The 15,357-nt window shown below is 40.5% G+C and overlaps 1 protein-coding gene across 1 annotated transcript in view; it reads right to left on the bottom strand.

Moving 5' to 3' along the window:
* Positions 1-15,357, bottom strand: part of LOC124858603 (serologically defined colon cancer antigen 8 homolog) — a 64,349-nt gene that overhangs the window by 14,197 nt on the left and 34,795 nt on the right. Inside the window, exons 14-16 of the mRNA XM_047350660.1 lie at positions 12,433-12,560; positions 3,591-3,699; positions 2,237-2,368 (exon numbers count right to left, since the gene is read on the bottom strand). Of these exons, the coding sequence (XP_047206616.1) occupies positions 2,237-2,368; positions 3,591-3,699; positions 12,433-12,560 (369 nt within the window). The remainder of the gene's footprint in view (positions 1-2,236; positions 2,369-3,590; positions 3,700-12,432; positions 12,561-15,357) is intronic.

Below are 15,357 nucleotides of genomic sequence, written 5' to 3'. Positions count from 1 at the left end.
CCTCCCCAACACACACACACACACACCTTAGCATGCAGAAACGTGGTCAAACGGATCAACACTCGCTCCCAAACTGACCTACGCTAGAGCTGAACTCTGGAGAATTTTAACTATCTGGAGGTTTCATCAACAAGCTGAGTGTCAAAGCAGAAAATAAAACTTCATAAATGCCAAGAGTGATTATCGTGGTTCAGTTGGGAGAAGAGAGAAGTTGGGTGCCAACTTCCCAGCCAATCCACTTTTGGCAGCCAAAATCCAACTCTGCTTACCCTCCTGAGAGCATGCAATAGCTACTACTCATACGCACACAGACGTGCACACAGACTCACACGCACAGGAGGAAAAAATACCACCACAGCATATGCATGGAAACATACAGAACATTCAGCCTCGGCAATCCGTGACAACTTAAAATTGTTTTTCTTTTGCACAAAAACAGTCGGGCACGACCGGGAGACAGCTGTGACTTGGTAAACTTTGTTTTCTGGCAGCGTCCTGACTGTCGGCAGGTTAACACCGGTGGGTGGAAGACAATATGTAGTGTCAGTGATGGAGCAGGAGAGAAGGGTGTGTGTGTGAGTTAGGTGGTGTGTGAGCGCAAAGTGGAAGTGATGGTGGAGGTGCTGGGGTGGGCACTGGGGTAGAGATCCTGCAGAGTGGGGCAACAACACCCACACACCCTCGCCCACACTGGCAGAGCCAGGCTGCACGCCAGATGCCCTGTGGAGACACACACCAACTGGGCTCCAAACTCAGGAGTAGGAGACCCCGGCATCGCAAGCACAGATCACAGCGACAGAACAACTTTTAACTGCAGCTTTTTAAAGTATGGAAATCAACTAATATTCAGATTAACTAGAAATAATAATCTGATTATATAAATAGCTCCATGTTCAAGAAAAGAAGTGAATGGGTACCAGAGAATCCCCATTATTTTCTAATAATCTTGTATAATAGCACTGCGTATTTTTGCACTTTTAGGCCTGTTAGCTTCCTAATTTTAGGACCTTTGCCTTATTGCAGAATTTCATGTCTCAAGTTAAGGTGATATAGAGCTGGGATGGTGTGGGATTTCCACTGTTTCATGGGATCACAATATTACTCAGAAGGATTTAAAACAAAATATATAATATGATCTAAGAACAATTATTCCTAGTGCTGAAAAAGTCATATACTGAATATTACAACTATAATATTGTTGTATTTATCTTTTATTTACTGCCATTTTAATTGTAATACACATACTACAGCTAAATATGAAATAGACACCTCCTGACGCCAACCTGTCAAGTGCGTAATGCACAGGATATAACACCTTTTAGTAGCCGTGTCCGTTACGGAGTAACACTGAAAGTAGCCAGCCTGAATGGCGCTCCTTTAGTTATAAATAAATTTGTCCAAATTGCTGAATTTATCTTTCTTGTAAGTAAGTGAGGGAAAAAGTATAGCAGCCTTCTTTCAGACAGCTGATGGACAGTATGCAGCAACAAGCGGGGGAGGAGCCGTGCTGCATTATTCTCTACTTCATTCAGCTGGTTTCTGATCTTTTTTTTTTACTGCTTAAAATGACCTGGAAGGACAGCAGGTGTTTTTTTTTTTTTTTTGCAGATTTGAAATTGTAACTTTTTAAAACTTTGGTAGCTGATTACTGTAACCGGCCCATACCTAGTTTACACTGCTCTTCGTCCCCTAAGAACGGTACTTAGAGCCGCAGAGGTGTGCATCCTGTGTTTAAGTACATTTCACAACTGCATTTTTAGATATCGCATATACAGTTTTCTTTCCTCACACATTTTATTTTTTCACATAAAAGCAGCCTCGGCACAAGGGAATGCAGAGTGATGATTTCATATGTGATTGTTCAGCTGTTAATGGTTAGAAAATAACAGCAGCTTTGGGTGCATGTGTAATTATACATCTAATGTTCCTTAGAATTAGGATGTTAAACCTCCATCCTTGTCCTATTTCTAAAATTTCCAGCAAAAGTTATAAGTATACTAATATTTGAAAGCAGTAAGTTGCCGCATGTGATCCAAGTCCAGCCATCACATTAATAAAAGTTTTCTGATCTCAACATGGACCAAACTGTCAAATAAAAACTATATAAAATGCTACCAAAATCCTGTTCCTTCAAAAAAAAAAAAAAAAAAAAAAAAGAACAACTTTGAATTCAATAATTATTTCTGCAACCAGAAACAAGGAACTTCAATGAAAACCGATGCAAAGGTTTGCACACCTGTCCTTCATGCGCTGGTGCATGCGTCCATGCTGGACACACTGTTCCTCCATTTCTGAGCAGCGGGCTCTCAGACGCTTCACCGTGTCCTCTAAGTGCTGCTTCTCCAGAGTCAGCTGCTCCAGCTCACTTCTGTGCACAGGAAGCAGAAATGCAAAGAAAAAAAAATGAAAGTACACCTCACCATGCTAGAACAGGCAAATAGAGCAATATTTAAAAAACAATCATGAAATTAAAAAAAAGAAAACGTACAAGGATCCAAAACACCTTTCAGGTGAAAACTGCATCGTTTTAATCTAGTTTTGTCCTATTTTAAAGTAGTTCAGTATTAACTGACTCGCTGTAGACTCTGCTGTTTAAATATAATGTTTATATTTAAATATATATATATATATTTCGGAATCCAAAACAGTTTTTTGAGGTTATTATTTGAGAACTTGGTGTTTCCATTAACAGCAACAGTAAAAATAGGAGACAGCAAATGCAGCGAGTAACTCTGCTGCAGCCAGAGTACACAGACCAGCAGCCCGAAGTCTGATTAACACAACATCAGCAAGACTAACAACTGAAAACAATAAATTAGGTTGTTTGCTTGTCTCACTGCAGCTGTCATGGTGCACCCTCGCTTAGCCTGGCTGAGGCCGTCCAGCAGAACCTTAACCGCTAGAGCGGGCCTGGACTCCAGGGGCGCAAACAGCCTACAGCACCTAACACCACACTGCAGCTTCACACACTCATCCAGCAGAGTGGACGGCATGACAACCTGCAAGTCTCTGCATCCTTTTACACAGAGCTCAGACGTATTGTATGCCTAAATGAATACAGCATGTACCACAAGGAAGTACTCTGCATACTTTGGACTGTGTGTGCGTATCCTGTGGTTGGTGAGACCAGCGCGGTCTGTCTCGGCCAGATTGAGGGCTGTCATGTGACTAATGTGTAGCACAGCTCCAACAGCTGACAGGACACTGGGCCGAGGGTCAGGCTTGTACATACACACACACTCTGAAGTACACGTACATGCACACACACACACAGGCAGTCCAGATGGAGAGCTGGGCAGGCCTGCTGTGACTATTGTAGCATCAGGTTAACAAGAAAACAGGTCAGACTGCAGAGCAGTTTGTAGTTTTTTCACATATTCTGCCCAACAGCCTGGATGGATGATGATTTTGTGAAATGATGACATGGACGTCAAACAGACAGGGAATAAAGCACAGAGGGAGAGAACAAACAACTGTTCCCATGAAACAGAAAACAAAATGAGAAAGTTATGCCACCGAGTTAGGAGGCAACATGGTGGGGGAAATAAAAGCGTAATGAAGAGAATAAATGTTTAGGAGGAATCACTGACCTGCTATGATGAGACAACTGTCCCAGTTTGGCCCCAAGTTTGCAGCATTCCTCTTTGAGCTTCCTGTTAAGGGAATTCTGGGAACCCATGAGATTCTCCATATCTCCAACTGGAAGAAATCATAGAAAACATCACATTGCTGTATTTATCCTCTTAAAAACACATTACATATAGATAGTCATATTTGACAAATTAGAATGTTATTGAAAAGTTCCTTTTTACAGTAACTTAATTCATTAAGTAAAACACATGGATTGATTAGACACAGACTGATGTTTTCAAGCCTTTATTTCTGTTAATTGTGATGATTTTCTGCTTACATCTAATGGAAACATGACAAGATCAGAATATTACATCAGACCAATAAAAAATAAACAAATATTTTAAACAGAAATGTAGGATTAATAAAAAGTATAAGACCTGCTTAAAGGTTATTTTCTAAAGGTACTTTTAATCTGACAAACGGGCCTCATCGGAAAGCCTATTTAAATGTATTGAATATGACTGGTAGCAACTGTTCTAAACAAATGTTTTATTTTTTTAAATGGTAGAGGGGAACAGAATCGGCTGATTTTCAGCTTGAAAGGCCTTGACTGGTGAGAACCTCAAAAATCTGATCTCTTTTTCTGATCTGAAGGCACCGTGAATATGATCTATGAGATCACACTAAACACAAAAGTTATTGGTGTAGAAGTTGTTACTTAAAGGAGAGCACTCGATCTTATCCTTTCTCTGTTTCAGAGTCAGAAAAAAACGACAGAAGCAATTAGAAGCCGTTTAAACAGAACCTATATTTTCTACAGCATGTCAAGACACGTCTGCTGTTCACTCAGGCTGTGAGAGTGCAAGACTTAAAGCAGATAACGGGAAGGCTGAATATAATCCAACAAAGTACTACCACTGTTTTATTGATATTTCAACTTGCTACAGCCCTCCCTCCACAGTGGAGCCTGTCATAAATGCGCAGGCTAGTATGAAGGGACACCGATGACAGCAGATAAACAACACAAATGGTGCATTCACTGGTAGGAACAAAACATCAATGATATGCATTACGTTGACTATAGCCTGCCCATACTTTTACAACAAACTTGGTCCTCAAATCATTAGCTCAGCGCCATTAGCACATCTGCAGCACACCGGCAATCTTGAACACGAGGGGGAGGGGTGTGAGCAGTGTGCCCATGAGCGTTATTGACAACACAAAGACGTTCCTCTTGGCTGTGATTGGTTGTTTCTGACCGGGAGCAGTGTATTTCTGCAAATGACAATAGGCCCACTTGGAGGAGCTAGAGGAGCTTGACAGATAATCTGTCTCATATTCTACTGTCAGGACATAGTGGCACCTTTAACAAATATGTAAAAAATACATTTTTACAAAAGTTACCTACTACAGCTTTAAAGTATGGATCAACCTTCAGAGGAAGTACACAAAGATAGCTGCTGGGTCTAATTGCTAGTAAATGTTTGTAATGACAGAAACAATTCTTTTAATACTATTTTTATATCTTCTTACAGTTCTTAAAGAGAAATCAGAATCAGCTAAAAATGAAATCGACATATAAAGGCTTTGGAAAAAAAACAAACATCGGAAATGGACCGTGAAGATCCCAGAAATGGGAGAGTGTCTCTCCAGAAATATATCATTTAGTATCATTCAGTCTAAATGAATATGTAAAAAAATCCAAAAATAAATTTTAACCACTCTGTAAAGACCAATTATAAACAGGTGAAGGTTAGGGCTATGTTAAATGTTCAGATCTCTGTAATCCCAAATGAAAAGGAATAATACTGAACAAACGATGGCATTGCAAATGAGAGTTATGGGGAGGCGATGTAGAGTTGGATGGCCACAGGTAGCTGCTCTGTAGGGGACATAGTGTAGAGGTACTCACAGACCCTACAGATGTGTCATCAGTGGCATTAATGAGAAGTTTAATGTGCTCCTTGACAGGAAATTATGTAATAGCTGAATATTATTACCGGGTTTAAAGGCTTTGTCCGCTCAGATGGAAGGCAAATCAGAGAAGCTGTACAGTAAAAATCTGAAATGGGAAACATTGGTAATATTCCCCCTTAGTAAATAAGGGACAATATTGACAGACTGCACTGCTTGTTGCTGCCAATTATTTACAGCTCGATATTTTAAATGCAATTCAAAAATTCAAGGAATATGAAATAGTTTAAAACATTTGTTTCTGTGTAAAATACTGTCTGAATAAAAAAAAAATATATAACAAAAGTAAAAAATGATGTGTTGATGGGCAGTAATTTGGTTTTATTCATTCTTTAGTTCTATCTAAGTCTTGGCTGAGAAACAACTTTTATGCAAATATCTACAAATCTGTACCTATGGCACAAAAATAAAGGTTTGAAATGTCTCTATTTCAAAAGCCTATTTAGTTGATACATACCTTAAAAAACTACAATAGCCTTATGAATTAGAGGACAACTGTTACCTTATGGCCAAGCAAAGCGCTGACACCAATTGTGAGGAATACTGCAGCAAAAGCAGGAAACATATGTCTCTTTTAATGCACATCCAAAAATGCACTTGTCAACAGTCTCATCAACAATAAAAGTGCTCAAACAACAAGAATCGGTGTACAGAGAGAACCAGCCGTACACTGAAGACAGAACGGAAATTTAAAGTGTGCGAAAAAAGGTTGAAAGGAGCGAGATTTTTGTTTGAAAGTGCTTTCTTTCTCCTTTTTATGTAGCCTTCCTGCCACGTCCTCATCCACACATGGGAGCCTCTTTCTGAACAATCCAACACCGGGCTTTCATCGCTCCTTTGAAATGGTCTACGTTTTACTCTCGAACATATGTCTGCTATTTAAAAAGAGGGAGAAAAAAAAACAATGGCTGCCGTTTGGATTGTGGGAATGATCCACCTGCTCCAGCATTCTATTAGTGTTGAACAAAACCAAAAACACCAAAGACTTTGAAAAGTGACTGACATGATATGTTTTTCTTGCTTTGCGTGCAATTACAATACAAATGAAAAAGCAGATATATCTCTGCACTGTGTTGCATTGTTGCATTCTGATGCTTGAACTTAAAATGTTTTGTACAAAACTATGATTATATTGGGTGAAATTTGATATGTCTTTGTTCATTAACTGTAGCGCTCCTGCAGACATAGGATGGTACAGAGCATTAAACTCTAAAACTAGTAAGTCTTACAGCCGTGCATGCACACATACACTTAAAGAAGTTTCGGTCGGGGCTGCAAAAGTTGAATGAGGAATGCTAATTAACTGAGCGGACTTTGAATAGGTCTTGCCATGTGTAGGCCAAAAAGAACCATGGGACACAGAAACACAGCAGAACTGGCACTGGAAACAAACAGAGGAAAAATGAGGGAGGGAGCGAAGGAGGGAGGGATGGAGGGACAAATCTGATATCATCTAGGGGCTGGTCTGTACACATTTACACAAAAACAGAAACATGACAAAAACAAAAAGGGGAAAAAAAAAAGGTGGGAGTGGAGCGGAGAAGAAGGGGACGGATGGACGGAAGGACAAACGGATGGACAGAGAGGCGGGATTTGGAGAGCAAGAAAGCTAATTATCCTGCTCGTCTGTTAGATTGCACGGGGAGAGGAAGTGATGCGAGTTACTAAAGGACATCCACCCCTCTATCCCCTCCCCATCCACGGTTTCCTGCTGTGTTCTGATGTCAGCTCTCTTTAGACAACATGTGTGCTGCCGACACACGCCAAAAAGAAACTCTTTGTTTACCCCCCCCACACCATCCATTCTTTCCTCCATACTCTCCATCTTTGTTCTGCGCACCAGCAGGCTCCCTGCTAGTTGAAGGGAACCACAGGTAAATAAAAAGATCAGATAGGCGAGGGAGGGAGGGTGGCTGGAGGTGGGTGTGTGTGAGGGGAGGATCCAGATGGCACAACAGATGTGGTAACAGCAGCAGCTCTGCTGTGCAGACAGACAGGGAGCTCCGAGTCGGGTCTCTCTCTCTGCTCTGCTCCCATCACCTTCCCTCTTCCCTGTGCTTGGCTACTCTTTATTCTCTTCTTAAAGACTGTTCTTTTTTTTCTTCCTGCTCTTTTAAAAGGTCATTTGAACTCAGCCGAGAGTTATTTCACCACATATTAGACTGCAAAACATGCGTTTGGAAGATTTAAGATCCACCCCGATGAAATATCCTTCAGGAGGAGACGGAAGCCATGAATCTGTAGAGAGGCCGGCTCAAGGTCTCCTCTGGTTTTTGTTTCGGTCCAGCTCAAGCACAACAGGAACCAGCACTAACTGTAGCGCAATGCTCTTATTTAATCTGAGTAGACACGTCAAAGCATTGTGGCTGAAGGCTGTAGCCTGCACACTTCAAGGCAGTAAGACAAGATAAGTTAAAAGAACCGTATAAATCCCACCAGGGGAGAGCAGTAAAAGGATGTAGAAAGTTGGAATTTGGACAGAGCAAGTAAGAAACTGTAGGCAGGCCAATAGTACTGATTAAAAATGTAATATAAAGTACAAAACCAATAGATTATTATAAAACAGCTATTTAGTACAAAAGAATTTAAAATACATACAAACAACTGTAACATGATAAAAGATAGATATTTTTATGCACAATGACAATTTTGCATTCCTAGTGATCAGGAAAAACACTAGCTACCTTTAATTCTGTGATGTACTTGCTGTAGTGCATATATATTACAAAAACACCAACACAGTGCACCAGCAAGAGGTGGTGTTGTTCAGTCTGATGGTCGATGGGATGAGGAACCTGTGGAAATGTTCACTTGTTTACTATGAATGTCAGAGTCTGCTGCTAGATGAGCTGCTCAGAGCCTCCACAGTGTGCGGCAGGTGGAGAGAGGAGTTGTCCATTAAAGAATATAACTAAGCGAATATCTTCCTGAAGAGGGGTTCCCAGAAAACAGTCCAGGCCCGTGCTGGTTCTCCTGAACAGCTATTCAGTCTCTTAGTCCCACCACAGATCTCCCTCTACACTAGCATGCCACTACATAGAAGACTGTGCCGTAAAAAGTCCTTCACATCGCCCTTCCCACCTGAACCACAGGTGTAGTCAGTTTTGAGCAATCATGTACAGGGTCTTCAGTACTGTAGGACCAATCCAGTTTGAAGTCACTCTCATTTTCCATGTCTACACTGCAGGAACACTGGAAACACCTGCACCTCTCATGCGATAACCCCTTTGTCTTGCTAGAATTATTGTCAAAGCTGGTGAGAACCTCAAAATAGCCGTGTCCTCAGAGGACTTCTGGCAGTGACACATGTCTGTGTTGTAAGTAAAGTTTGAGACAGCACTGTACCCACAAAAGCCACTGTGACAAGTTTTCAAAATGTTTACAAGCCAGAAAGGGACTTCTGAATAAAACACATTAGAAGGCATTTCTGGCTGAGGCAACATCTAAAAATGTAATAAGAGCTAAAATGGAAAAGAAAACTGGACAAATCAATAACATGTGAGATATTAAATTCAACCTACTGCCTTGTCTTACTCTTTCAATAAAAGTTTCACATATATTTCCTCATTTCAATTATGTTAGAGAACCACAACAATACAAACTGTGATCAACCTAAAATTAATGACCACTGTTTTGGCAGAGATGGGATTAAAAAATAAGCTTTATTTGTGGTACTTTGAGTAGTATTTCTACTTTTAAAATAGGTTTTACAATCTGTACTTCTTTTAAGTATTGTGATATATCTTATATTTCATCATAATCTTGTTACAGAGGAAAACAAAGAGCATAGATTAAAAACACTCTCTGTGAGTGCAGTGCAGTGAGGACACTGCAAATTATCTGTAGGTCTGCAACTTTAGTGCAGCAGATCACACTCATCAGCACCAGAAACACTTTATATCAGACAAAGATAACCCAAATAAATACAAAATGCAGTTTTCAAATAATGATTTAATTTATTAAGGGATGGCCGATAGCCAAGGAGAATGTAAAAACCTGTCAGTGTCACCAACATCTCCTCCCAAAAGTAACTATTACTATGAGCTTGTTAATTGTAGATCAACTACAGTTTTGTTTTACTCAAGCCAATTTTTACAATGCTACTTATAGTTGTACAAACCTAACTGTCCCTCTATGGGAGCAGATTATTAGGTCCATTTCACCTCTGTATTAGGGTCTGACTGTTGCAGTGCTGACGTGACACTCACTCTGTCGTCCTAAGGTTTAAAGTCACTCTAATGGAGAATTAGGCACCCAGCTAAATGACAGTTTTCAAAACCACATAAGTGTGGACTCATTTTGGTTTTCACTTTCTAAGTTGGAGGAGACAATTTGATAGATGTGGTGAAAACCCCATATTTGCTCAATACACCATCAGTTTTTTGTCAACATTAACTTTATTTATATAGCACAACAAACAAGAGGCAAACAAGTGCTGCTCAGCGGGAACAATGAAAATATTGACAGTAGTCAAAAAGAAGAAAAATGACAGAAGACATAAATAAAATAATTAATCAGTTTAAAAAGAAATAATGTAATGAAAAAAACAAATAGTCCCAAAATATTTCAAGCTCTATTCAATTTAAAAACCATAAAGTAGAGGTGGGTCTTCAAAAGCACCTTAAAAGTCTTGAGATTCTGAACAGCTTTTATATGGATCGGTAGATTCTTCCAATTTTGGGGCTGCAACAGAGAAGGCACGATCACCTCTACTTTACTGAACATCTAATTCCCCTTTTCCATTGGCTCACTTTAGGCGCCGTGGCTCCACTCGGTTCCGCTCTACTCAGCACGATACCAGTTGTGTTTCTACTGGCCCTCTGACAGCTGGAGCTATGGCGGCTGAAGCCCCACCTCTAGCCGTCAGTGTAGTACGCTGTGCTGCTGTTAACATCACTGTGTAACTATCACATTAAAGTAATCTGCATCAAACGATCAAAAGTAAACAAATAAAATACAAATATCAATTGTATTATTGTACATGCAAGAATGTCTTGTATATGTTTTTTCATGTATAAAATGATCCAATGGGATAATGATCTGGACCACAGCCCAGCCAGAACTTATAAAATAAGGCTCAGGGGTTCTGATATGAGGTGGGTGTGGCAGGAGAAGAGGAGGGTCGCTGCTGTCTGGATGGTGAAGCTCCAAAGTTTGCCTGAAGTTAACATTTTGGGCTTTATGAAGACGTTTGTGTCTCAGCCATGACGATATCGAGGACAAGGACTTTAAACCGCGGACTTCTGACCACGGTGAAGTTAGTTTTAGGTTGGATGTGGCATATCCGTGCTCAGCAGACTCAGCGGGCTCGTCCTCTCGTTCGGTCCAACACAGGCCGTCTGATTACGGGCAGCTGCTCTCTGCCTGCTCCCTCCTCCTGCAGACCCTGGTTCGCTTAAAAACCATCAATAAATGTCCAAACCAAACGCGTTGTTTCAAGGTGGCATTGTTTTGTGTGTTTTGGGGGAAATGTTTGTATGTCTAAACAGCTGATTTTATGTGTGATCAGCTGATTTAGGATGTTATTGAATACAGCGCCCCCTACTAGCGTGTAATTCAGAAAGCTGCTGTGTCCTTTTTCTTTTCTTTCAGCCTTCATGCATGGTTTATGATTTGTAAACAATGAAATTGTATTTCAGTGACACGCTTCGGCCATTGTGGTCCTTAATATTGTTGTTGTTGCGCATGATTTTTATTAACCCTTTCTCTGCACTACCTCAGCAAAAACCTTCTCATTTCTCCTGGTCCCATGGCCAATCAGTGAACACCAGTCTGTTCACGTCACATGTAGTCCCAATCGTACCTGCTCAGGAGCAGGGATCAAAAAACTAGGTACTGGTACAGAAAAAACAATAATGGAAATGCTCACAAAGTGAACGGAATGGAGTCGGGTGGGGACAAATCAAGCCAGTGGAAAAGGCGCATAAGAGCAACTGGTTGTTTGACCTTAATGTTCTTGTGAATGTATGGGGTTTTAGAACATCCTTTAAATATGATGGGGTGAGACCAATAAGACCCTTGAAAACCAGTAGATATAATCAATCCTGTAATGAACAAGAAGCCATTGGAGTAAAGCCAGGACTGGAGTTACATGTTCCCGTTTTCTAGTTCTAGATCTAATCAGGTCTCCTAAATACTATAGCGTCTGTTTTATTATAGTTGAGGTAGAGGAAGCTAGAGATCATCCAGGCCTTAATCTCTGCAAGACAATCCAGTAACGGCTTCAATGAGTTCTGTGTTTTTTTATGATAATGTTATTGTGTATCAAGTATTTCTTCTCTAACAGATGGTTATGACAGCATATCTGGTCACATACATCTAAAGAGAAACCTCTGTGTAAAATGTCAAGGTTTTATAAAGTCTGGTTCCTCACTGAAAACCTTCAAAAGCAGCCATATGTGAAGATTCACGCCCACTTTCCACCTGCCTTATAACCATCATGTATGAATATGTGTATCTATATTCAGTGACTCTATATTTAGCATTGAATCATCCGTTTATTAGTTATTGACCTCTTTCCAGCCTACAGCAGCCATAGAAATGTATTATTGTGTCATCAACTAGCTCACAGTGAAGTATCAGCATCTGCCAACCTGCAGCAGATACTGTAATATATTCACTGATTTAAAACTGTTAGCAGAACAAAGTTAAACAAAACGTGACAGAACAGGAATGTCATACATGTGAAAGCCATTTGAAAAGTAACACCAAGAGAAAGTGAAAAATGTTGAGGATCCAGCAAATTAAACTGGAGATGCCAACAAAACCAAGCTAAGCAATTCACATTCATTGATTAAATATAGTAACTTTACCCTGTTGGTAACATTAAAGAAGAGGGTAAAATAAAATAAAAACAGAGCCATTCCTGTGCATTGAAGCACTGACCTCTCTGCAGGTGTTCAGCCTCCATTTTCTGCAGCATGACAGCCAGCTTCTTCTCCCGTTCCTGCGCTGAAAGGGTCACAGAAGCTATTTCCTCGGCATAAGCCCGCTCCGCACTCTCCCCGTCCTGTCTGACAAAAAATGAACAGAGACATTAACACGACAGTTAATCTAAATCCACTTTCTACCATGAAACATCCATTTTATATGGGCTTTTATACATTAAAACTCCAGATTTAAGACAAAAAGCATGATGTTGCCGTGGCAAAAGAAACTAATAAAACTGACATTTTTGGATTCAGATCGCTATCGAACTCTCTGGCCATTAGTCTCTTAAAAAACCAAGAAAAAAAAGGGAAATTCAAATAAGGATCCAAAGTTAAATAAATACAAAGTAAAGCATCTGATGCTACCTGGTCCTCTACACGAGCTGACCCTGCAAAAGGCTTATTACCACTTGAACGATTTTTTCATGTTCCAGCCACCCAAACTGTGACTTTGTGTAACATAGCCACTCAAAGCAGGGAACAGTTGTGCAATGGAAGGAAAATGAACGAATGCACAAAAGCCATTACGGGAAGTCCCATTTTTTGATTGTTACAAGCCATCATGACAACAGAGCAAACATGTGGAAGAAAGTGCTTTGGTCACATAAAACCAAATTAAAGCTCTATGTGAGGCATAAAAAAAAAAACAGTGGTGGCAGTATCATGCTGTGGGGAGGTGCATTTCTGCAGCAGTGACAAACACGCTGCTCAGAGCTGATGGGAAGATAGACGGCTCTACATTCAGGGCAAACATGGGAGAAAACCTGTTAGAGGCTTTATGGCAGGAGCAGAGGCTCAGCTTCCAGCTTAGAGCCAGAGCTACAACGGAATGGTTTAAATCAAAGCATATTGTGCTAGAATGGCCCAGTCAAAGTTCAGAGGTAAATACAATTGAGAATTTGGTAGGATTCAAAAAATTATGTCCATAGATGCTATAACTTCAATCTAACTGAACCGTTTCCAAATTTGCAAAGTAGAAGGTGCATAAATTGTATCCTCAAGAAGTACAAAGCTGGTAGAGATATACAGGTCCTTCTCAAAATATTAGCATATTGTGATAAAGTTCATTATTTTCCATAATGTAATGATGAAAATTTAACATTAATATATTTTAGATTCATTGCACACTAACTGATATATTTCCGGTCTTTTATTGTCTTAATAAGGATGATTTTGGCATACAGCTCATGAAAACCCAAAATTCCTATCTCACAAAATTAGCATATTTCATCCGACCAATAAAAGAAAGTGTTTTTAATACAAAAAACGTCAACCTTCAAATAATCATGTACAGTTATGCACTCAATACTTGGTCGGGAATCCTTTGGCAGAAATGACTGCTTCAATGCGGCGTGGCATGGAGGCAATCAGCCTGTGGCACTGCTGAGGTCTTATGGAGGCCCAGGATGCTTCGATAGCGGCCTTTAGCTCATCCAGAGTGTTGGGTCTTGAGTCTCTCAATGTTCTCTTCACAATATCCCACAGATTCTCTATGGGGTTCAGGTCAGGAGAGTTGGCAGGCCAATTGAGCACAGTGATACCATGGTCAGTAAACCATTTACCAGTGGTTTTGGCACTGTGAGCAGGTGCCAGGTCGTGCTGAAAAATGAAATCTTCATCTCCATAAAGCTTTTCAGCAGATGGAAGCATGAAGTGCTCCAAAATCTCCTGATAGCTAGCTGCATTGACCTTGCCCTTGATAAAACACAGTGGACCAACACCAGCAGCTGACACGGCACCCCAGACCATCACTGACTGTGGGTACTTGACACTGGACTTCTGGCATTTTGGCATTTCCTTCTCCCCAGTCTTCCTCCAGACTCTGGCACCTTGATTTCCGAATGACATGCAGAATTTGCTTTCATCCGAAAAAAGTACTTTGGACCACTGAGCAACAGTCCAGTGCTGCTTCTCTGTAGCCCAGGTCAGACGCTTCAGCTGCTGTTTCTGGTTCAAACGTGGCTTGACCTGGGGAATGCGGCACCTGTAGCCCATTTCCTGCACACGCCTGTGCACGGTGGCTCTGGATGTTTCTACTCCAGACTCAGTCCACTGCTTCCGCAGGTCCCCCAAGGTCTGGAATCGGCCCTTCTCCACAATCTTCCTCAGGGTCCGGTCACCTCTTCTCGTTGTGCAGCGTTTTCTGCCACACTTTTTCCTTCCCACAGACTTCCCACTGAGGTGCCTTGATACAGCACTCTGGGAACAGCCTATTTGTTCAGAAATTTCTTTCTGTGTCTTACCCTCTTGCTTGAGGGTGTCAATAGTGGCCTTCTGGACAGCAGTCAGGTCGGCAGTCTTACCCATGATTGGGGTTTTGAGTGATGAACCAGGCTGGGAGTTTTAAAGGCCTCAGGAATCTTTTGCAGGTGTTTAGAGTTAACTCGTTGATTCAGATGATTAGGTTCATAGCTCGTTTAGAGACCCTTTTAATGATATGCTAATTTTGTGAGATAGGAATTTTGGGTTTTCATGAGCTGTATGCCAAAATCATCCGTATTAAGACAATAAAAGACCTGAAATATTTCAGTTAGTGTGCAATGAATCTAAAATATATGAATGTTAAATTTTCATCATTACATTATGGAAAATAATGAACTTTATCACAATATGCTAATATTTTGAGAAGGACCTGTAGTCCTCATTCTCAGCTGTAACTGCAGTAAATGTTTGTTCTACTCCGATTCAGTAAAGCTCAAAACAAATTGCATTTATACTAAGAATAGACTATTTACTAATTAGGGGACTTGTAAAGTACATTGGTTGGACTGCAATTTTGGAGTATCACAGTGTAAGGGATTAGTATTTCATTTTAATAAACCTTTTCATTCTGCTTCATATTTGTGCGCTACTATGTTTTGGTTTATTAGATAAAATAAGC

The sequence above is a fragment of the Girardinichthys multiradiatus genome, chromosome 22, assembly GCF_021462225.1.
Source record: "Girardinichthys multiradiatus isolate DD_20200921_A chromosome 22, DD_fGirMul_XY1, whole genome shotgun sequence".
Lineage (NCBI taxonomy): Eukaryota > Metazoa > Chordata > Actinopteri > Cyprinodontiformes > Goodeidae > Girardinichthys > Girardinichthys multiradiatus.
This window is presented reverse-complemented; position numbering and strand designations above follow the sequence as displayed.